Source organism: Euprymna scolopes, chromosome 40, assembly GCF_053919585.1.
Source record: "Euprymna scolopes isolate OS-2025 chromosome 40, ASM5391958v1, whole genome shotgun sequence".
NCBI lineage: Eukaryota > Metazoa > Mollusca > Cephalopoda > Sepiida > Sepiolidae > Euprymna > Euprymna scolopes.
Genome location: NC_136521.1, coordinates 29,859,547 through 29,884,814, shown reverse-complemented (window position 1 = coordinate 29,884,814; position 25,268 = coordinate 29,859,547). Strand labels below are relative to the sequence as shown.

Below are 25,268 nucleotides of genomic sequence, written 5' to 3'. Positions count from 1 at the left end.
AGGTTGCAGCTTCTTTTTGTTGGACCCTAAGAGTGAGATGCTAGTGATAGGTGCACTAGCCCAGATGTGTCGACAATACTCCATGCATGGGTAAATTGTGGCTTTGTAAAGATATAGGATACCCTATGGTGTGAGCAATTTTTTTGCATGATAGAAAGAGCCCACCTTCTTGGCAGCAGCCTTGGCAATGTCCTCAATGTATTTGTTCCAATTTATGTTGCCTGATAATGTTAAAGCTGATAATTTTAAAGCTGAAGAGTTCAAGGCCATCAACCCCCGTATTTCCTCCTGTATCAGAAAACATGCTATGTGACATACAAATATCTGTGCGTGATGTTGCCAAGCTAATCAAAAACCTTGATTCCATTAAAGCAACTGGCCTCGACGGCATTCCTATTATAGTGCTCATAAAGCTTCAACCAGAAATAGCTCCCATACTTACAAAGCTGTTTAAGCATTCTCTTAAGGAGAATTGCTTCCCAACACCCTGGAAAATTTCATTAGTATGTCCTGTATTAAAGAATTCAGGTGATCGGTCATCTCCCTCTCAATACAGAACAATAAGTTTCCTGTGCGTTATGAGTAAGTTACTTGAATCTGTGTTAAATAGAGAAGTAGTCAACCACCTCAGCAAAAATAACCTTCTTAGTGACATGCAATATGGTTTCCGCTCTGCTAGATCTATAGCGGATGTGCTTATAGTTATTTCTCATAGGATTAGTGACACTCTCGACGAAGGCTTCCTTTCTAGGGCAGTTGCTCTTGACATATCAAAGGCCTTTGATAGTGTATGGCATAAAAGTCTACTTCACAAGATCTTCACCTATGGTATAGCTGGAAATGTCTTTTCAATTATAAAATCATTTCTGTCTGATAGATTCATAAGAGAAGTGGTTGATAGGCAGAAATCAGAAGCTCATAGTATTAATGCTGGAGTCCCTCAGGGGTCCATCCTGGGTGCAATTATTTTCCTGATCTATATTAATGATCTTCCAAATCACATCCTTAGATCATTCATAGACATGCAATTCTCTACCTATATAAGAGCCAGATACATCCAAGGATGAAGTATTGCTGTCGCATCTGAGCAGGAGCTACTAAGAAACCTTATCCTGCCTTGACAGAGTTCAGAATAGACTTCATAGCCTAGTGGGGGTGCTCTTTTCTCTTCCCTGCAACTATTTTCTTACAGAAGAGACGTTGCAAGAATTCTGGAATAATATTTTGGTCAAACTCAGGAAGCTACACAGCATTTAAACTGGACCTTTTATGTTCCATTTTACTAAGGAGTTAATATTTATCAAGACCAAAAGCTACTTGCGGAGACGAAGATAGTTGATAATATGATGGATGGATTGTCAGTTGAATAATGAAGAATATCATGAGAGGATTGAAAATTATGAATATAATAAATAATTTGAATTCTGAAGTCAACTAGATTTTGACATTGAATTTAAAGAAAACCATGTTATAACTTGCAGGAGAGCTGTCTTATGGTAATGTTTCACAAATGAGAAGTGTTTGAAAAATAAACTGTCTTCATGGAAGTTCTGTTTGATGCTAGGAACACAGAGGAAGAAAGGAAAGTTCTTTGCATGTGTGGTAGAAAGACGAATGTCTTACAAGGAGACATGAGAGATTGGAACTCATCCAACTTGTACAGAAATAAGGATAGAGCAGAGAAAGACTAGCAATGTAGAGAAAAAAAGATTTTTTATTATATTTTGAAGTTTATTTTGTATTCTGGTAAAACAAGAAAGAATTCTCTGAAAGGCACCTCTCCAAATGTGACAGCAGACATCTTAGGATTTCTCTCTTATGTAACATACAAGATTGTATTAGGAGTCAGGTACTTTTTTGGAGCAGTAGAATGATCCAACCATTTTTTTTTTTTTCAGCAACCTCATCAATATATTGGATGTAAGTTTTCCATTTTAGGTCTGAAATGAAAATCTTAGGAACTTATACAAGAAAGGGGCTTTTTTTTTTCAGTTTAGAGAGTTTGAGAGTGCACGGTAGGGGCAGACAACTTTCATTCATTTATTACAATCAATACAGTTTTGACATTGTTGCGAAAATTTAAAATTTGGAAAAAAAATATTACTTTTCTCAAAATTCACATGCATTTCAATAAAACATATCTAAAAATATCTATAAATGTTAAGTCATACATTTTGACAACTTCTATTTATTCATTTTAAACAATAAAGTTTAATGATTATTTTATTAGTTACTAAATTTCAGAATTTTGACTTTGTTATAAAAAATATATAAAAAATTTCTATTTTGTGTTAAAAAACTGTTATAATTTTCTTAAATTTATTTTAATTCAATAAATGTGTCACAAAAATCTTTCTCAAAAAACAAAAAAAAACATACATTCGAAAATTTCATTTGTCTGTATCTGCTGTGAACTCTTGAAATCGCCAAACTAAAAACCAAAAAAGTGATCCCTTCACAATAGCGCACAAGTCCCAAACTTTTTAATTGCTAGCATCTCGATTAAACACACAAACAAACACACATTGATTTTATATATAAAATAATAAATAAAAAGATTTACACGAATTATACGGGATTGGACATTTTATTTATGTCATTTTTGTTTTAATGATTTCTCAAGAAAAATAAAGTTTAAAAAGATGCGCAAATGTGTAAAAAAAGTGAAACATTCCACAATCCATAAGCATTTGGATCTGCATGTTTGCTAATTTTTTTGTTTTGTGAAATCGAACAGCAAACCTTTTAAAAGAAAATGAAAGGAATATCCCAAACAAGATTATTATAAATTTTGTAATCACACATAATAATATTCACGCTGTTGCTTGGTATCTACGTCATCACATGTCATAAGAAATAGATAATGTTCATCAATTTGGGTATGCTGACCAATTACGTTCAATGATTTCTTGCTTGTTTAATTTCGATATTGTCTTTAAATATAATAAGAATATTCATAAATTAATTTTTTTTAAATATATTTCACCCAATTATGTATCATGATTTTTTGTTTATTTCATTTTCGCACAACTTTTTGATAAAAAAATTAGTTGTGAAAAATTCATAAAAGTAAATTATTTGAAAAATTATTGCAAAACATTCAAAATATTACACTTAATATTGATAATTGCAGTGCAATAAAAAAAAATATACATATGAAAAATTCATAACAGTTTACTTATTTGAAAAAATAAGATTATGAATGTTTTTATTTATTATATTTAAAAACAATACTGAAATGAAACAAACAAGAAAGCATAGCATGTAAATGGGCAGGAGTAACTAAATTGACTGGCACCTCTATTTCCTATCACATGTAATGACGTAGGCAAGAAGCAATGCCTTGAGAAAGCTAATGTGTGATTGCCATAATTTTTTCTTTTGTGTGTGAAATTAAACAAAAATAAAAATATCAAACATTTTTTGTCTTTTATTTGTGTAAACATTTTTATGTGAAAAAGATTTTATGAAAGTTAAAAAAAAAAAAATGATCTGAGACGCACTTATTTTGTATATATATATGTTTTTTGTCTAATAGACATAGATTTTTGTTTTGGGCACGTCTTTTTCAGGACATTCTCTCGTTCTGTTGTAATAAAAATAGCTACCGTCCTTCCTTTGCAGTTTCTTTATATAACCATTGTGTGGCCAGCGTTCAACCTGTTAAATAAAGGAAAAAGCCAACATGTTACATTTTAACGGTTAACAAACAATTTGTGCATATCTTTTCCAATGCGTACAATGCATTTATGTGAGCAGTCAAAATAACAAATCAATAAAACAAAGTTTTATACATTCGCGAGCGGTTGCTGATCTTTATTTTGCAGTTTTTGCATTCTCTATGCATGGCCATTGATCCATAATGTAATGCAACATGCGCCCATAGCAGAGATTGAACTCACTACACAAGTTTGTAGTGTAATTTAAATCTTGTCCGTAGCTGAATACTTGATGCTTCGCCAGGGCTATCAAGGGTATTTTTTATCATGATGTCCTCACTAGATGGATTGCCTACCACAGCTTAAGAGAGGCCCATCTACCCACCCATCTGGTACTGGCCAGGCTCAACGTTGCTTAACTTTGGTGATCTGGCTAGAACCAGCATGTCAATGTGATTGTGCCATACGTTGATCCACTCGTGAGTGTTGATCTTCTGTTTAAGACGAATCTACTCATGGAAACTAATTGGAGACTTGTTGGCTTTTATTTGCTAAATTAACTCACCCTATATTCTCCCAGAGAGTCTAATCAAACATTTTGTCCACATATATTAAACACACTATGATAGATATGCCATATACCTACCTGCATTATATAATAAAAACTATACTCCTCCTAAATCACAAAGATCAATTTTGTCACCCAAACAGTCTCAATATTTTATTTTGCTCCTAATGTAACTATTGCTAGACGTCATATCTCTATTATGTTACCGAGCATCTTCTCTCCTCTTCTGATGAGAAGCATTAAACTTCGAAATACTATGGTATAAAGAGTTCCCACTTACCCTACACCCCAACTGATGCATACCCTTATTGAATAAATGAATAAATCTAACTATATATATTTAGTATATAGTTTCATATCATCATTTTCTTTATATATAATATATATATATATTATATATATATATATATATATATATATATATATATATAATATATATCTCAATCAATAAATGATTGTCTGAATACATAACCTGAGAATAGCAAAGGTTATTTATATAGCCACAACTTATAGAAAAAGGAAAAGCATACGAATTTACACCAGTCGTTTAGAATAACTGTTGATGTTTACATTTCAAAATAACTTCTTTTCGACGCTTCTGTTTTTAACATTTTTTATTTTCTGTTTACGTTTGAATTGTTGCTGCGATATTTCTCGATCTTTCGAATTATTCTCAGCGATTTTGTTTTTTATTTGGCTGATGCACTTCATCAATTGTTTTTCATAGCTTTATTTTGAAAGGATTTCATATGGCATTTTTTCATTTCTTGGAATTTCTTTAAAATTGCCTATTTTCTCGCAAAAAGTGTTAACTGATAAATCCCCCAAATTCAATTGTTACATTCAGTCAAATAAATTGTCTGTATTTTTTAATACTTACATTTAAAAGTTTTTTTTTTTGTGTAACTCTTAAAAGTAATGTTGGCAATAATTTTACTCAATTTTTGGTACCTGTCACCGAGCTGACAATTTTATTGATTTTTTGCAAACTTTTATTCAAGGTTTTTACTTGTACATACTTTCTTATATTTATGCCATCTTGCTCATCTGTTTTTCTGGATTCAACCCAAGTTTTATTTCTTTTATTTGTTCTGTGAATGTGAACTCTTATACCCAATTTTATTACAAGTCAGATAGGTTTTAAAATGGCATGGGTAAGCTCTAAACGAAAACAAAGGTTTCAGTGATAATTTTTTCTGGTTTTTATTTTTGTGAGCAATGGCCGACTTTTTAATATTTTTAGAGTCTTGCTTGATACTTATAAGTCTTTAACAAGCTTAAGCTATTTTGTAACATTAAATTTGATTCTCCTTCCAACTTGGTTAGCATTCTTCGTTTAATTTCTGTGTCTTTCGCAGATACAAATCCTTGAATGAATATTCAGAATTGAAAGTTATTCATGCTAAGTTTAGAAAGTTTGAAATTGTCACAGTGCTTATTTATGATGGATACAAACGTTAAGTAGTCTTTATTGCTAAGTTTAGACATTTCCACTTTTAGTGGAACAGGAAAGTTTTAGAGCTGAATAGTTCTGTTAAAAGTTTAACAGCTTTAGTGAATATTAAATCCCTAGTTTTCGGGGTAGAATATAATTCACAAACTTCTTATGCTTGATGGTCCATAATGTTCGGAGTAATAAGCAAACATTTTTAGACTCTGCCCATTTTTAACAATCTATTTTATATTTTCATACCTTCTGAAATATGAAGCAAAGATTTTATCTTCGTCTCAGGAATAAGTGAAGTTGTCACTTGTACTCCAAATAGCATTTTGTGAAAAAGGATTTTCATTCTCTCTATTTTGACCCCTATTTGAAACTGTTTGTAATTATAATTCTTCAAACTTTTGCTGTCATTCTTCATTCTGTTGGTGATGTTGCAATAGTCTTTTTCATTGTTTTTGTTGTTCCAATAGGTTTTGCAATTTTTAATCGTTTGTTCATCGTCTTTCTTTGTTGCAGATCCATTTGGAATTTAACCAATTCAAGCAAACTAGATTAGAAATCTTTCATATTTTGAAAGTGTCCTTATACGGTATAAGTACGGCTTTATAAATTTCGATCTCAAACTAGTAATGTAAGAAAATTTTGTTTTTCATCAACAAAAAATAATCACTATTTTTGGTACATTTTTCACATAAAAAACTTTTACGGTTGCCCTTTAATAGTCAGCAGTAAAATGATTGTTTATACTTTCGACGGTGATGCTTTTTCTGTTAAGATAGAAAAAATGATATAATCCTTTATTGTTAAAAGCTAACACAGTGCCAGAAAAAAATGAAATCAATGACTTCTTTGAGAGAAAAAAAAAGGAATTTAGTCTATTTAAGAAAAAATCCAGCTTACAATGTTTTTTTTTTCAAGTCTGCCAATAATAAACCATACTTTTAGCACTTATGGTTATTGGAAAATTTTGTTCTATTTAAGGTCCCAAAGAAATGGTTTTATATAATCCTTGTTGCCTGTATTGTGGCGTCCATTTTTAAGGTTTTTGAGTAAAAGCTCCTTAAAAATTCTCTGTCACAAAATTAAGTCCTGAGTTCCTTAATTTTGTTTTGTCGCCAGTGTTGTTGTTGGGGAGAAAGGTTTGAGTTCTTCAATTTTTTTTTGCTACCAGTGTTGTAGGTAACAAAGTTTCAAGATCCTTAATTTTCCTCATCGTCAGTGTTGTGGTTCCAGAAGAAAGACACAACTTGGAAGCAAACTAATGCAGTGACTGCAAAAGATAAATTGAAACTAAGAAGCAAAGGAGTTTTCCAACAGAGAACTTCAAAACGGAACAGAAAAGTAAATACAACTGAACAGTGTTGATGTAGATCAGACCGACTGCCACGAGTGCAAGACTAAAGTATAACCTGTGCAATAATGCTGTAAGACATATTCTCCAGGTCTTTATAATAAGTGGAAGAGTTCATTATTATCCATAGGATGAACACACCACAAAAATAATAAAAATTTATTATTTGGAATTTAATGAAGTATGCAGTAATTGAATGCAACCACAATATTCATAAGATTGAAAAAATAAAAGTGGTTTCTGGCTTGTTAGGTATGTAGAAAAACAAAAACAAAAAAAAATGATTGGCTAGGAAATTAAAAAATATCAGAAGGAACTAAATAGCAAATATGTGTCTTCAATGAACTCGCCCTGATAGATGGGAGAGTATGAGAAACTTTTTTGACATCAACATAAAACGAGCGACGAAACCTCATTTTGTTTTGCTTTCTTCAAGTCTGCACAGTAAACTAAACTGCAGAAAAAGATGCTACAAAAATTGCGAGAAGAATTTCCCAATTGAAGAATAAGTGTTTCCCTATTTTGTTGCATGTAACTTTGACCCCTAGAAAATAAATGGAGTTAACCCTGGTACACTACGATGATGGTACATATATCCGACAAGATACCGCCATCTGCGACAATTGTACGTTTTTGATTTTGCCTTGTTACTTACATGGTCAGTTTTTTTTAAATATTTATATTCAAATTCGTCTCGGTAACCGGCACATTGAAATCTGTAAGCTTCTTCAACCCTGTCTGTCCATTCCTTGGCACGCGACATCGACTTCGGGGTGGGCTCGATCATTTCCATGGCTTCAGAAGAATCTGACAACATACAAGGCAGAAAACAGATAAACATGTATACGTAACCATCTCTTCCATGCTGTCTCACAAATGCATCAAGGCATCATTTTGAAAAAGAGAAATATTTAAAATTGGAATTCATTATTGAGATGAGTATTATTTATATTAATTTATTTTTTGCGGACTATTATTCTCATCTTTATTAACTGTTGTTTCACGACGTTTTGGCCAACTATTCCTCTGGCCTTCGTCAGCAACTACGGATGGCAGTGATTGCTGAGAATGCAGTTGGGAGATTCGAAGTTCCTATCCGTCGCAGTTACCACCTGATGAAGGCCAGAGGAATAGTTGGCCGAAACGTCGTGAAACAACAGCCAATAAAGATGAGAATAATAGTCCACAATAAAATAAATGAATAAAAATATTTAATTTTTAAGTTTTTTTTTAAAGTATCTGATGAATATAGCCAGTGAACCAAGTGCGAGAAAGATACAAACAATTACACTTGAAGGGACGGTTAGAATCTTCAAATCTCTCAGTCGGGATATATGTGATAGTGGGTGAATGTTTGGCATCCGATAGGTGCTCCATCTCCAGCTTAAACAAAATAAGAAACGAGTAAGTTGCTGGAATCTGTGTTAAATAGAGAAGTAATCAACCATCTCAGCAAAAATAACCTTCTTAGTGACATGCAATATGGTTTGCATTCTGATAGATCTACAGCAGATGTGCTTACAGTTATATCTCATAGGATTAGCAAATCTATCGACGGAGGCTACCTCTCTAGGGCAATTGCTCTTGACATATCAAAGACCTTTAATAGTTTTACTTAAAGGTTTACTTCACAAGATCTCCAGCTATGGTATAACTGGAAATGCCTTCTCAATTATTAAGTCATTTCTCTCTGATAGGTTCATAAGAGTAGTGGTTGATGGGCAGAAATCAGAAGTTCACAGTATTAATGCTGGAGTCCCTCAGGAGTCCATCCTGAGCCCACATCTTTTCCTGATCTACATTAATGATCTTCCAAATCAGATCCTTACATCATTCACAGACATTTATGCTGATGACACTACTATCTATGGTAGCACATCTAAGATCGTAAATGACCAAGTTATCTCTGATTCTCTCTCTTCTGATCTTGAGCAAGTGGTACAATGGGGAAAGAGGTGGCTTGTTACTTTTAATGCATCTAAAACCAAGCTTTAATCTTTACATCATCAACGCTCTGATCCCCATCTGGCATCAATTGAAATGAATGGCTCTCGTCTTGGGGAGGCCTCATGTTTGGACAAGCTTCTGTGCTTGACCTTTACTCCTGATCTGAAATGGAACAAATACATTAAATCCATTGCCAAGGTTGCTGGAAAAATGGTGGGATCCTTCTATCGATCCAGTAGATATCTCACTGCTGATGCAATTCTCTATCTATATAAAAGTCAGGTACGTCCAAAGATGTACTGTTACCACATCTGGGCAGGAGCTGCTAGAAAGGACTTATCCTGCCTTGATAGAGTTCAAAATAGACTTCGTAGCCTCATAGGGGATGTCCTTTTCTCTTCCCTGCAACCTCTTTCTCACATAAGAGATGTTGCGAGTTAGTCTCTGCTTTATCGTTATTTTGATGGCAAGTGCTCAACTGAGCTCCAATCTATGGTCCCCCCTCGCCAAATTTTCACAAGAAACATTCGTCTAGCAGGAAACACTATCAATAATTTCCCCCACTCTTTATCTGTGCCTAAACCTAAACGTAGATTTCATGAGCAAAGCTTCTTTCTTAGAACTGCACGCCTATGGAATTGTCTTCCGTTTTCCTGCTTTCCAGCTGACTACAATATGGTTGTCTTCAAGTCTAACGTAAACAAGTTTTTGATGAGCCGTTCCATATAAGTTAACAAATTTACCGAATTTCCATTACTAACGATATCTATATTGTCCAATTGTCTACTGTATACACTCTTTAACCCTTATCCTCGAGTGGCCTCTTGGCCTTAATAAGTGGTGATGCCTTTGTAAAAAAAAAAAAAAATTGAAAAAAACAAACAAACAAAAGGATTTTCTTCAATATAATCAGGATAGCATAATAATGGCTACTCAGGACCAAATGCGTGATGACCAATGGTGAGTGGACTCAGCAATGACGAGTGCACATTCTGCCACCCAGGAGTAGAGAGTGTGAGCCACCTGACATCCAGTAGTAAAGATTCTGCTGGTTGATGGTTGACAACTATTACACAATGCAACACAATGGAGTGTGTAAATATCTCTACTGGACCATATGTAATAATATGTATTAATATGTAATAACATGTAATAACATGTAATAACATGTAATAATATGTAATAATATGTAATAATATGTATTAATATGTAATAATATGTAATAACATGTAATAACATGTATTAATATGTATTAATATGTAATAATATGTAATAAGTTGAATTTTTAGTGTTGCAGAAAGTCCTGGGAAAATATACCAGAAACAACAGTTGGCAATAAGTTATACACTATTCACTATGACTATGCAACCCCTACAGCTACGCACTTTGAAAACAGAACTGTTAGAGATAGCGATATTAGACAAAAGGGTGAAAGTAGCAACTCGACTTGAACTCATTGTCCCTAATGATGTCAGCTTAAACAGACCTGAGAGGGAGCAGCTAAAATACCATGGTCTTATATACGACATGAAAAGAAACTAGAATCTTAGGAAGATCGCCATCATCTAGAATTTTAGGAGCAACTGGACTCATGAAAAATAATTTCAAAAACTACTGGTGAATATTCCCGATGAACTAGAAATAGAAGAAATAGAAACAATTGCACTTGAAGGCACAGTTAGATTCTTAAAAAGATCTCTTGGTTGGAATGTTTGAAATAGCAGATCAATGTCTAGCATCTGGTAGGATGCCTCATCTCTAGCAAAAACAAAATAAAAAATGTGAAAATAAATAAATAAATGACAAGGAGAAAATACTGAGAGAACTTGAATGCCTTCTAGATACCATCTCTGAGTGACCTAAGTCTTTCTGTACAGGGTGTTGTAAGGACAATCTTGCAAGAAGATATCCCCCCCCCCCTACAGCTGGAAAATTCAGTATAACTTGTCTATTTCAAACACGACTAATGGTCTGTTCCCTTGTAATATGTACGCTTTAGCATAATTAGAGTGAGCTACTGTTTTTACGCAGCAGCACCACGAACAAACATTGAAGACAAGAACGCACATGTCGGCATTAATTTTTAATTGTTTAGCATTTTGAGAATTATTATTGAATGACAACCTCAATGCTGAGAGTACATCAAAAGTAGATCAACATATATCGATTGAAAAAACTTCTATCACCACCTCCTTCTCAGTAGTTATGCAATATTTATTCAAATATTTTTCTCTTGCTCTCTCTCAACGACTACTCCTTGAGTATCCATAACTATGAACTCAGTAATGGAGAAAATGTCCATTGACCAGTAGTTACTTCAACTGCATGTATTATATCGAAGGTTTCCTTTTCATAGATGCATCAAGGATAGTGATAGGCACTGTGGTGTGGGTAGTGAGTCTGCACGTAATGGTATGGACAGCAATATTACTATCAGGTAATTCTTCACCACCGATGTATTCTGGTGATTGTAGGAGACATTGTGATTTTATTGTCTCACACTGTCAGGTGAGTCTGATGGTCTCATCTAAGATGAGATCTGGAATCAATTACAGACCCAATGACAACTAAGGTGCACCGACTACAATCCTGTTGCGAATAAGTTCCTTGTGGTTTTTAGACAGTACATGGAAATCTATGATAAAAGAATCAATGGACTCACCTTCTTGTTGACATCTCTGGTTGAACTTGACCCATCAATATATTATGTTTGCATCACCTTTGAAGTGGTCGTTGAACTTTGATATAACTATGTTAAATTTTTGAGCTTCCTTAGGTGGAAGCTTGAATGTGGCAAAAACGTCTCCCACTTCATCACCCATGCAATATATCAACGTGTGTACTTGACAAAGGCTTGGTTTTTCATTAAGACTGGACATTGTCCTATAATGACTGAACTGGGTTGATTAAATGTAGAGTTCTGGCAGGCTCACGTGGCTGATCATTAGGGCTGTGACAACAGAATATTCTTTTCATTCTTTTAACTTTCAAGTATATATCCAACACAGTAAGACACAGTCAATCAACTGAGGACCACATCAGTCTATATAAAAACATATAAGACATTAACGGATATATACTCAAGAGTGAAAACAATGAAAAGAATATGCTGTTGTCACAGCCCTACTGATCATACTGGGATTTATTTGTGAAATTTTACTTATTTTTTTTTTTTTTTGTACAGCAGCTTTTGGGCTCGATTTGATCCTTTCCTGTTCCCGTTCACTCATAAATTCCTTATTTTGTTATATTTTTGTATCAGGAAAATAAGACGATGAAATATGCGCATTAAGATTAAGATGTCTATGTGTCAGTCTCGTTTTATTCATATTGAAAGAGTTTACATTTTTAAAGGGAGGCAACTCCCACTGATGCAGAATATCTGGCTAACATAATACAGACAAAAACAACTTTGCTTTATGTATAGTAATTATGAAACAATTCTAATATTTTTTCCGATTTCGATACAATTACTGATTCCGACTCTTTATATTTTCTATGTATTTAACTATAAAGTTGGTATTTTTTGCCGATTACCATAAAAACACATGTTAAATGTGCATATATTTTCTGAAATGTAAAAACACACTTGAGGTGGGGGTTGATCTATAGATTTTAGTTTTACTATTAGTTTGAAATTATATAACTATTAGTTTGAAATTATATAACTATTAGTTTGAAATTATATAACTATTAGTTTGAAATTATATAACTATTAGTTTGAAATTATATAACTACCAGCAGAGGAAGATCTTGTTTTAAACAAAATCAAATAAAAAAAAGATAATTAAAGAAATCGTTTTTAGCATAAAAAAAACCCGCAAATTTTTTCCAATTCTGATACCAATTCTGATACCTCAAAACGTTGATTTTTCCGATTCCCAATTCTGATTAATCTTCTCAACACTACCATATAGAGATATAGGGAAAACGTCTTAGGGAAATAAATATTAAGTAACTCAAATTTAATAGAAGATTTTATTAGAGTTAAAGAAATGTGGGAGGTCAGCAAAGTGAATTATAGTTAACAACAAAAAAGAAGTAAAAAGAAATAACAAATAACTGTAACCAAACACAAGAATTTTACTTTTTTATTTATACCTACGTATAATTCTCATGTGGGTTTGTCGATTATAACATTCATTTATAGATTTGTTATTATGACTTACAACTTAGCCAAATCTCATATTTTCCATCATTGCCGCCAATTGTGGAGGAAGGGTTCAGTTGAGTGTGAATTTCAAACTCAAAATATAAATATAAAAATGTTACCCCAATTTGATTAGTAATTACCCTAGGACTTAGGCTTAGACTTTCACTACCCCCCCCCCCCCGAACCATTTTACTTTATATTAAAGCCTGAAATTCGTGATCAACTCCAGCAAAATCGACAGTTATGATGGAAAATATGTGTGCTTGGCTAAGTAAAAGTGATGTTAAACCAATGCATGGATAATACATCTTAGAAATAGTAAACATGCGTGAACATTATATGGATAGGTAGAAAAGTACATTTTCTTGCATTTGGTAACAATTATTTATTGTCTATTTGTTTCTACCCTGTTTTTTGTTGTTAACTATAATGCCCTTTTGTCAGGATTGTATTTTAAAGATTATAGTAAATATATCTCGTTTTGTGTTGACGATTTCTTCAGCTAATTAAATCCACTATAAGCAGTACTTTATCAGTATTTAAAATTTTTGGTAAGCAAATATCTTAACTTTTTTTTATATATGTTTTATTAGGTGTACATATTTTTATTGTGTTCTGAACAATGCGTAAACATTTCATTTGAATGATGCTGCTGATGTCATCAATCTATGTGATGATGTCATCTGTTGCATATAGCTAAACCACGGCCACCGAGAGTAAGAAGAAGGCCTGTTAACTGAAAAATGTCTGCAGGCAATGTAGGTAAGATTTATCAGCCTGTCAGTACTATATGAGGGCCATTTGAAAAAGAGCAATGAAACATTTTTAAAAAGAAAAAGGAACATAGTTCGATTAATACTGAAATTGAACTTTATTCAATATAAAATATAAACATTATCGATGTAAAATTAAGTAATTTTAAAGCAATATACAATTTAATACTGATAAAACTGAATTATGAATTTAGGGAACAAACAATTAAAGAAATATTAAACAAATATTTTTTGGCCTTCGGAACAAGATCAGTGTAGTATCTGTTTTGATGCTACACTTTACCTTTTCTATCTTTGGTCGGTGGAAAAGAAATCTTTCATGACTGAGATTATTTTTGTTCCTATCCAGAGTGCCCCTTATTGGGAATGGCAGTAACCTGTGGTGTTCCCTGGAAACCAAGTGACAAGTCTCCCCAGATTTCCAGTGTTCTCCACCTTTTGACCACTTGTGCAGATGATTGCATGTTATCGCAACAGCAGTTGTCACTGATTTCTCGTTGGCATCGGCCATTGGTGTTTCCTGGGGTTTGGGTGACAAAATGCCTCCCTAAGGTACCAGATTTGAACTGCACACTTCCAGTGGAGATTTGGTTAGTACTCTCTCACCTCGGTCTTTCCATCCTCCCTGACCCTTCACAACTAGTTGGTGTGGTGTGGCACCAGTCGATGTCATCTACACCAGTTTTTTATTATTATTATTATTATCATTATTATGATAATAATAAGGGTGTTTGTGCAGTGTACGCACATGTATTTTAAATATTATTTTCTACTTAAATTAAATTTTAGGTTTGTATTACTGTACACATAGATTCGAAAAGGTTGTCAAAAAACAAATACATCACAAATAAATGTTATCAAAGGCAAGATAAGTTACTCTTCTACCTATCTGGGTAGGTTTTTAGCGGTTTTACTCACTTCAAGATGTGTAATTGCTTCGAAAATCATACAATGTTTATCAATATATTTTAAAAAGAAAAATGTCGGCATGTTTGTAACTTATCTTGCCTTTGATAACATTTATTTGTTATATATTTGATTTTTGACAACTTTTTCGAATCTATATGTACAGTAAAACAAACTCGTTATGTAAATTATTTACAGTTAAAATGTTATAAAAAAACAAAAAATTGAAGTTTTAAATATATTTCAAAGAAATGAATTACTCCCCATATTGATAATTCACCAATCAAAAAAAAAAACCCACTGCCATGAAAAATGCTTACTTTAAAATATTTGAAAATGCTCAGTGAAAAGTTTTATTTATTATTAAAAGAACGGACTGAAAAATATTATATAAAAATTGGGGTTTGTATTACTGTACACATAGATTCGAAAAAGCTGTCAAAAAACAAATATATAACAAATAAATGTTATCAAAGGCAAGATAAGTTACTTTTCTACCTAACTGGATATGTTTTCAGTGTTTTTTATTTAATGTAACATGTTTATTCAGCTCGAAAAACATACTGTGTTTACCGATGTATTGGAAAATTCAAAATGGCGCCCGACTCTCTCTTTAACACGGTAAGTTTGGGAAAAGGTGCTATAAATATAAAACTAGACAAAATACTGTTAGAAACTCGCTCAATATATATTACCGTGACATAGGTTGACATATATTCGGTGTTTTTTTAATAATATGACCACAAAAGTACATTCAACAATAAAAAACACGGTATGAAAACAACGCTAGCAAATAAATACTGGGAACTCAAGGAAAGCGGACATTTGCCATTAGTCGAATGGAAAATGATAAGACAAGCTACCACATGTAGGGACCTAGACGACCTATGTAGATTATGCCTTCATGAAAAATTTGCTATCCTGTACTTTAAAGAACCCCAACATCTATTAAACTGTAGAAGAGAAATAGCAAACAACTGTGTTCACAAGATAAAATTTACTCTAGGATAGCGATACAAAATAGTTTTAAAACTAACAAAAACAATAGAAAATAAGCAAATAAATAAATTAAATAAACATGAATATACATAAACGATCACACACACATATATATATATATATATATATATATATATATATATATATATATATATATATATATCTACAAACTAACTACACATGAATATAACAAGCTTATTAAAGAAAATATTACAAAAAATTACAAAAAATCAAATATAGATATTTGCAAAAAAATTGACAAGGATAGTAAAGAAATAACTGACAAACTTAAAATTAGTAATAGAGTGGGAATTTTACAAAAAAAACAGTCATATATTTTGCTTAAAGACCATAAGATAAATTTTGAAAATAAACCTACAACTAGGTTAATTAATCCTACGAAACCCGAAATAGGTAAATTAAGTAAAAATATACTAGAAAGAGTTAACTATCAAATTAAATCAACATATAAGCTAAATCTATGGATTAACACAGCGGATACCATTAAATGGTTTTCCAATATACATAATAAAAAGAATTGTACTTTCTTACAATTCGATATTGTGAATTACTATCCCTCCATATCTAAGGAACTATTCGAAGAGGTGATGGAGTTTGCTAAACTCCTGTCTGATATAAAAGACACTGAAATTGAAATTGTACGGACATGTAGAAATACTACATTAATTAGTGGAAATGATCAGTGGTTGAAAAAAGATCAAAATGACCTGTTTGACATTTCCATGGGGTCTTTGGATTCGGCTGAAATGACAGACTTAGTAGGTCTATTCATACTATACAACTTAACCAAAGACATCAATGTCATGGATATAGGCTTGTATCGTGATGATGGACTGATGATCATCAAGGAATCCAACGGCCCTAAATGTGAAAGAACCAAAAAGATTATCTTAAATGAATTCCGTAGAATTAAATTAAAAGTGGATATTATATCAGATGTTAAAACTGTAAATTTTTTGGATGTGAACTTTGATTTAAGGAAAGGCATCTACCAACCATATAGGAAGGAAAACTCAAACCCAATTTATGTACACCCCCTATCAAATCACCCAAAATCTATCATTAGGCATATCCCCAAATCCATTAGTAAAAGAATCAGTGACAATTCTTCCAATCTTGAAACATTTAATAAACATAAATATTTCTATAACAGGGCCCTTAAGGATAGTGGATACAAAAACACCCAAATTGAGTTCATAGAACCAACACACCCAAACACAAATACAAATAGAAACCGTAAGAGAAAAATCCTGTGGTACAATCCCCCTTTTAATCTGAAACTTAAAACAAATCTAGGAATGAAATTCTTAAACCTAATTAAAAAGCACTTCCCTATTAATAACATACTACATAAAATTTTCAATAAAAATACAATAAAACTTAGTTATAGTTGTAATGAAAACCTTGAAAAAATAATTAAAAAACATAATAACAAAATATTAAACAAAAATAGCACACCCATTGCTACCGAAAGTTGTAACTGTAGAATTAAATCAAAATGCCCTCTTAAAGGAAATTGTCAAATTACTTCTGTAGTGTACCAAGCAACTATTTCTACTAAGGAAAATCCGAATGAAAAAAAATATTACATAGGAATGACAAATAACAATTTTAAAGAAAGATTTACCGGTCACAAGTGCTCTTTTGAAAATAATGAGTACAAAAATAGAACTTCCTTGTCTAAATATTACAATGAACTAGTAGAGCAAGGTTACTCCCCAATAGTAAATTGGAAAATTTTAAAGAAAGCGAAAACCTGTTCATCTTTAAACTCGCCTTGCTACCTATGTCTTTATGAGAAATTATTTATACTTACTTTTAGAGAAAGAGATAAATTATTAAATAAGAAGCACGAAAATTCAATTAATTGCAAACATTATAAAACCCATCTTTTAAGTAATTTAGTTTAGATATAAAATTTAAATAAATTAAAAATTGTCACTGATTTCTATAATTTATTAATATTCTATTAATATACTTTCTCCTCTCCTGATTTCCTTCTTTACTTCTCCTATCTTATATACATGTGTGTCTATGTGTATATGTATGTGTCTATGTATTTATTTTATGACCGTGTGTACTTAGATCTATATATTTCTATATTATTTGGTATACCCTCCCATGTTTATTCAATCCATTTGTATGTTTCTATGTGTGTATGCATCTATCTGTACCCTTGCCAAATTATTTGTATTCTTATGTATTTCTATATATATAATTTATGTAAATTATACATATTTATGTGTGAGTATATATATGTGTGTGTGCGTTGTTGTGTATTAGTATATGATTGTGTGCATATATTTGTGTATTTTTTGTATGTATGTGTATACATAAGATTATATATATGTATATATATATATATATATATATATATATATATATATATATATATATATATATATGCTTATTAGTATGTCGGTTGGTTCTCTGTGAGTATATACATATGTATCTTATTATTTTTAATTAGGGTACTATCTACCTGTGCGTCGCTATTTTTGAGTATTTCGTTGATTTAATTACTTCTTTTGCCTGAATATATTTATAGGTAAGTGTACTTGTATCTGTGTTATTAGTAATCTGGTATTGAATGTATTATTTTGTGATTTAATATGACTTTATATCTATACTTAAATAGCTTAAACTTCCAACTTAATAGTATAGTTACACCTTTACTTATGTGCATGTATATGTATATATGTATATATATGTATATATATATATGTGTGTGTATGTGTGTGTATATTTGGGTATATATATGTGTGTGTGTGGTTATATATCTATATATATATATATATATTTGTATTATATTCTTTTTATATACATAAATATTAGTAGTTTTTTATTTATAATTATTGGACCTATTTAATTTATTTAATCCCCTCTTATGGCTAAATATGTTATATTAAAAAGATAATAAATATTAATTTTATTCTGTTTTTATTATTATTATTATTATTATTATTATTATTATTATTATTATTATCATTACTATTATGTTTATTGTTATTAATAATAATTTTAATATTGTTTTATCATTATTTTTTTCTTTTATTCATATATTTATCTAATAAAAACGCGAAAACTTTAAACTTATATCATTTAGCATAAAGGGCCTAATTAATGGTAGACGTATGTTTGAATTGCGTTGATTTTACTCGTGGACGTATGTAAGAGGATAAATATGCTAGCAGAATGCATTCCCTGCCTTTTTTGACACGTTCATCTCTGACGCTTGGATTGTATCTTCTGTTTGTATTTGTAATAATATGCTTCATTACTGAATTGTATAATTGTTCATAAATGTGTTGACACGCAGATTTTTTCTTTTTCTTTTTCTTTTTCTATATACTGTCAAATTCTTACTTTCTCTTTTTCTCTATTTAACTAGATCTCATTATTCTTTCCTTTTCCTTCTAGTTCTTATTCTCTTTATTATAACCCTTTGTTTCTTTTTTCTTTTCTTCTCCATATCATATATATATGTATATATATATATATATATATATATATATATATATATATATATATATATATATATGATGTGGAGAGGGGGGGAGAGGAGAAGTGAAGTATGTATGTGTGTATGTATGTATATATATATATATGGAAGTAAAGTATGTATATATATATGTATGTATATATATATATATATATATATATATATATGTATATATGTATGTATATGTGTGTATATGTGTGTGTATGTGTATGTGTATATATATATGTATATATTTTCTCTCTTCTTTTTCTCTCTATTTTGTTTTCTCTATATTTTCTTTCTCTATTTCTGTCTCTATTCCTTTTTTTCTTCTCAATCACTCTCTCCCCATTGTAATCTTTTAACTTTATTTAAATTGCCTCTCCCTTTTTACTTTTTTATTTAATTAAAGTCCTGTGTTTTAAGTTTTTTAACTCCAACTTCTAAAGAGTTCCTACCTAAAATAAAAATCCATTATTCATTGAACTTTTGAATAGTCAAGTCGCTGCCTGATGATATCTGTTGTTTGATTGAAACAAGTGGCTGTTTGTAGCAGCGGGATGTGAGCATGTTTATATAACAATAAACAAGTATTATCAGCTCTTTTTATTGAGCACTATCTAACAACCTCGTTGAATTCATTAGTCCATTACTTTTGAATATAAAAAAACCCCGAGTATATATATATATATATATGTATGTACATATATATATATATTTATATATAAACTAACATAAAAATAAATAAATAAAAAAACAAAAAAACACTAACCTAGATTTAAAACAGATCAAGAAACTAGATATTCAGGCTAAATAGAGCACACACAAAGGAACAGGTCAACCAGAAGTCAAATAGTCCTTTGTCCGATAAGTGCATGCTCATTGGCTTATAGGAAGGGCACGGTGGATACTAGAAAGCTGATTAGCTAACTAAAATCTCAATAGAAAATGCATATATAAAAACGACAAACAAAATTCGCGCATAAGCCTGAAGAGTCCTAGAGTGGATGAAACGCGGAATATTCAGTGTAGCTTAATAGCCATATATATTTTATAACTTACTAACTAGCTCTACCTATGTATTGAGCACTTTTGAAGTAAATACTTAAAGTGTACGCATAAATTTATACTTTCGTATATTAATTTTATGTGAGTAAATTAAGTAGTTATATATATATATATATATATATATATATATATATATATAGAGAGAGAGAGAGAGAGAGAGAGAGAGGGGGGAGCGAGAAAAAAGGACTAAAAGTGAATGAAGAAAGAAATATTTCTTGATAAAAATCATTCAAGAGAAAACTGATGAAGTCACAAAATCAGCTTTATTTTTTTTCAAAAGTTGCTAAAATTATCATTGATTTTTATGACATTATCTATTATGACGTCACAAGTTGCATAAATATTTTTTATTCCTGTGTTTTATACATTCTGTCCCCATAAGTTAATTTAGTGATTTATCACATATTTAATCCTCAGATATTTGTGTATGTTTATTTGAAAGCAGCAACACTCGTAACTCTCTTTCTGGTGAGAATGGGATGATGTGGTCAGAAGCGGTGAAAAGTGGGTGGTGGAAATATAATAAAAGAAGAAAAAAAAATAGTATAATAGTAGTAGCAGCAACAGAAGGAGAGAAAGAAAATAAGAGGTTGACGTAAATAACATAAAAAAGAAAAATAGCATAATAGTAGCAGTAACACTAAGAGAGAAGGAAAACAAAAGGATGACGTAAATAAATAAATGACGTAAATAAAAAAAAAATTAAAAATTACAGAACATTATAAAAATTGTAATATGCAGTTCAGGGCCGTATACAGAGGTTCTCATTTATTATAGGACAACGTTGAATGAGCCTTTTAGTTGAAAAAAAAACATCTCTTTACATTTTTTTTTACATAGGAGTCCCCACTTGTCAAGATTCTGAAGCCACTCGAGGATAAGGATTATTGAGTGTACAGTAATCAATGGTATAATATCGTAGTAGTCGTATTATTAGAAATTTGGGAGATTGGATTACTTAAGGGGGTGGTTAATAAAGAATTTGTTTATGTTGGACTTGAAGACAACTAAGTTGTAGTCAGCTGGGAAGCAGACAAACGGGAGTGAGTTCCACAGGCGTGCAGTTCTAAGAAAGAAGCATTGTTCATGGAATCTACGTTTTGATTTAGGCACAGTTAAAGAGTGGGGAAAGTTATTGACAGTGGTTTCAGCTAGACGGGTGTTTTTCAAGAAAAATTGGTGATGGGGAACCAGAGACTGGAGCTCAGACGATAAAACAAAGACAGGCTCGCGACATCCCTTCTGTGGGAAAGAGGTAGCAGGGAAGAGAAAAGGGCCTCCCCTACTGCAAAAAAAACAAACAAAAAAACAAAAAACAAAAAACAAACAAAAAAAACATGTTTAAAATTAAAATATAACAAAAACATTTATTTTTATCTCAAGGGTGCCATTATCTACATTTTGTGCTTCCGTAACTGGGTGGACAGACAGTAACACCACCTATAGTCAAACGGAGGAAACAGGCTCTCTCTTTCTTTCAGATTACTGAAAATAGTAATATATCCTAAAAATTATGAAAATTCAGTAGAAAGGTTTTTAAAGTAAAAAGTAATTTTTATGGAAAATTGGGTAAAATTGCATTTTTCGGGTTTGTAATTACTGTACACAGATTCGTTTACCGATGTATTGGAAAATTTAAAATGGCGCCCGCCCGCCCGACTCTCTCTCTTTTACACGGTAAGTTCGGGAAAAGGAGTTATAAATAATAAAAAAAAATATGCAAAATACTGTTAAAACCCACCGAATATATGTCAGCCTATGTCACAGTATTGAGCGAGCTTTTAACCATATTTTGTCTAGTTTTTATTTTTAATTACTTTTCCCAAACTTACCGTGTCAAAGAGAGGGTCGGGCGTCATTTTACATTTTCCAATACATCGGTAAACATTGTATGTTTTTCGAGCTGAATAAACATGTTACATTGAATAAAAACACTAAAAACATATCCAGTTAGGTAGAAAAGTAACTTATCTTGCCTTTGATAACATTTATTTGTTATATATTTTTTTACAACTTTTCGAATGTATGTGTACAGTAACACAAACCCATAAAATTTATTCTACTCGGTGAATTTTCGTAATTTTTGGATTCATTAATATTATCGACATGACAATTAAGTACGTAATATTGTTTTTTTCTTAAAAAAAAAACACGGGGTTTGTATTAGTGTACACATAGATTCGAAAAGGTTGTCAAAAAACAAATACATAACAAATAAATGTTATCAAAGGCAAGATAAGTTACTTTTCTACCAAACTGGATATATTTTTTGTGTTTTTATTCAATGTAACATGTTTATTCAGCTCGAAAAACATGCAGTGTTTACCGATGTATTGGAAAATTCAAAATGGCGCCCGACTGTCTCTTTAACACGGTAAGTTTGGCAAAAAATGTTATAAATAATAAACTAGACAAAATACTGTTAGAAAACAACCGAATATATGTCAACTTATGTCACGGTAACATATATTGAGCGAATTTCTAACAGTATTTTGTCTAGTTTATGATTTATAATACCTTTTTCCAAACTTACCCTCTCCGAGAGAGAGTCGGCCGCCATTTTGAATTTTCCAATACATCGGTAAACACTGTCAGCTTTTTGAGCTGAATAAACATGTTACATTGAATAAAAACACGAAAAATATGTCCACTTTGGTAAAAAAATAACTTATCTTACCTTTGATAACATTTATTTGTTATATATTTATTTTTGACAACTTTTTCGAATCTATGTGTACAGTAATACAACCCCAAAACACGATTTAAGCACCATCCTACTTTTTTGTTTTTGACGAAGTAAACATTTACACAATATTTTCTTCAAACCAAACATTCCATTAATTCAATTATGTCGATTCAGAAGTATAGGCGACTCTAGGTGTGACCGAACTGGTGTCAGGTGTTACCACCTGGCCTCCATTTAAAATTGTTCCGGTTACCAAACTGGACTTCCAGTTTTAGTTTAAAATAAATAAGCAAATTGACATAAAAGAAAATATGTGAAGTTTTCCAATACGTTTTATTTTTATTTTTTAAATATATTTTAAAGATTTATTTAAAACTAAAACAGAAAATTCGATTTGGCAATCGGAACAATTTCATGTCGAGGTTAGGTTTTCACCGACACCGGTACACGGTCGCACTTAGTCGCTTATTCTTCTGAATTGCCTCAATTATATAAATATTAGGGTGCTTCTACAAAATTTGAACCGAAGTAAAGCGATTTTTCCGAACTAAACCTACAATTTAGGTTAGGATTATTTTGGGATTTGTTTAAAGGTAGGATTCTTAATATATATATATATATATATATATATATATATATATATATATATATATATATATATATATATATATATATATATATATATATGAATAAAAACTTTAAAAAAAAAAAAAAAAAAATAATAATAAAAATTAAACAAAACCCAAAAATTTTAGTTCGGTTAAAATTATGTAAAAGTACCAATCTTTACAATTACTCTTTCTCCCTCACTTCCGGTTGCTCTTTCGTTTTTAATAGTTCTTTTTAAATTAAAAAAATGATATCTTTACTTTATTAAATAATTAGGTATAAAAGTACAAAATTGGGAAATGACCTTCCCCTCCCCGCGTTTGCATGTTAAGAAGGGCTTTGCGAAATAACAAGAAAACATGAGAGGGTCGGGTCATGTCACCCGGATGTGAAATGAAAACAATAATCGTAAATATAACCGTAACAATATTATTATTAAAAATAATTAACTTACGTCTAAAAAAAATCGTAAAGGCCGCCCTTCGGAATTCCGTCTCGATAGGGAAAATATCAAAGACTTATCTTTGAGAATTGAATCGTTTAAAAAGAGGGCGGAAAAAAAAAAAAAAAAAGAAGGAAGGAAGAAATAAACTTCGATTAAAAAAGAAAGAAAGAAATAATTTCGATGAAATTGTTGTTGAAAAGGCGTAACCATAGCAACGCATTAAGACCGCACTAAATATTTTACGCAAATAAAATGAAATAAAATAAAAAATCGGCATTTAGTCTAAATATTGTTTTAATTTTTAAAATATTACTTTATGACAGAAAAAAAAGAAAGATTTTTTTTATTTGCTACAGACGCACGAAAAAGCCACAGACGTACGAAAAAGTGTTAAAACAACAACAACAACAACAACAAAAAAAAATAAACAAACAAAACAAAACGCATAAATGTGTTAGGTAAAGGTAAGACAATTAACTCTTTTACCTATCTGGAAAAGTTTTTACTCGTTTTACTTACTTTAAAACATTTAATCGGTTCGAAACCATACAGTATTTATTGATATATGTTAAATAAACAAATGGCAGCGAGCTGACTGTTAAATACGTGAAGTTTCGAAGAATGGGTTTAAACTAAAAAATTATACAAAATACTATTAGAAACGCACCCAATATATGCCACGGTAACGTATATTGGGTGGGTTTTTAACAGCGTTTGTCTTTTTCACATATATCAATAAACACTTTATGGTTTTTGAACCAATTAAGCGTTTTAAAGTGAGTAAAACCACTGGTAGGATATTGGGGTGTAATTGGAATCCGTTATTTTTTTAGTGATCAAGATTGCTGCTGCAGGGCTATTTATAAGTCGAAAGTGGTAGAGTATCATATAAAGTGGTAGAGTATCACTGTGGCCATTAAAGATAAATTTAACGAGATCTCCGATTTAGAGAAGAGTTCTACCAAGTCACATCCACATCCATAAAAATTAAAAAGTGTGAATAGCTTTGGAGAAATGATGACATTCGACAAAAGACCAATCTCTCCACATTAAAAAACGGCCTTGTGCCTAATTTGCTCAGTGGGGAAGCAAATAAATACACAGCCCTGGCCAGGGGAGAAGGAGGAGGCTCCCGAAGTGACGACTGATGCTACCAGT

The 25,268-nt window shown here is 31.3% G+C and overlaps 1 protein-coding gene across 1 annotated transcript; it reads right to left on the bottom strand.

Annotated features, from left to right (window-relative positions):
* Window positions 1–3,415: 3,415 nt before the first annotated feature.
* Window positions 3,416–24,261, bottom strand: LOC145265459 (meiosis expressed gene 1 protein homolog). The gene is made up of 3 exons (XM_080121321.1): window positions 24,120–24,261; window positions 7,678–7,829; window positions 3,416–3,660 (listed from the first exon to the last, which is right to left on the bottom strand). Exons 2-3 carry the CDS (start codon window positions 7,813–7,815, stop codon window positions 3,532–3,534), a joined length of 267 nt encoding a protein of 88 aa, XP_079977447.1. The 5' UTR covers window positions 7,816–7,829; window positions 24,120–24,261; the 3' UTR covers window positions 3,416–3,531.
* Between the last annotated feature and the right edge of the window lie 1,007 nt (window positions 24,262–25,268).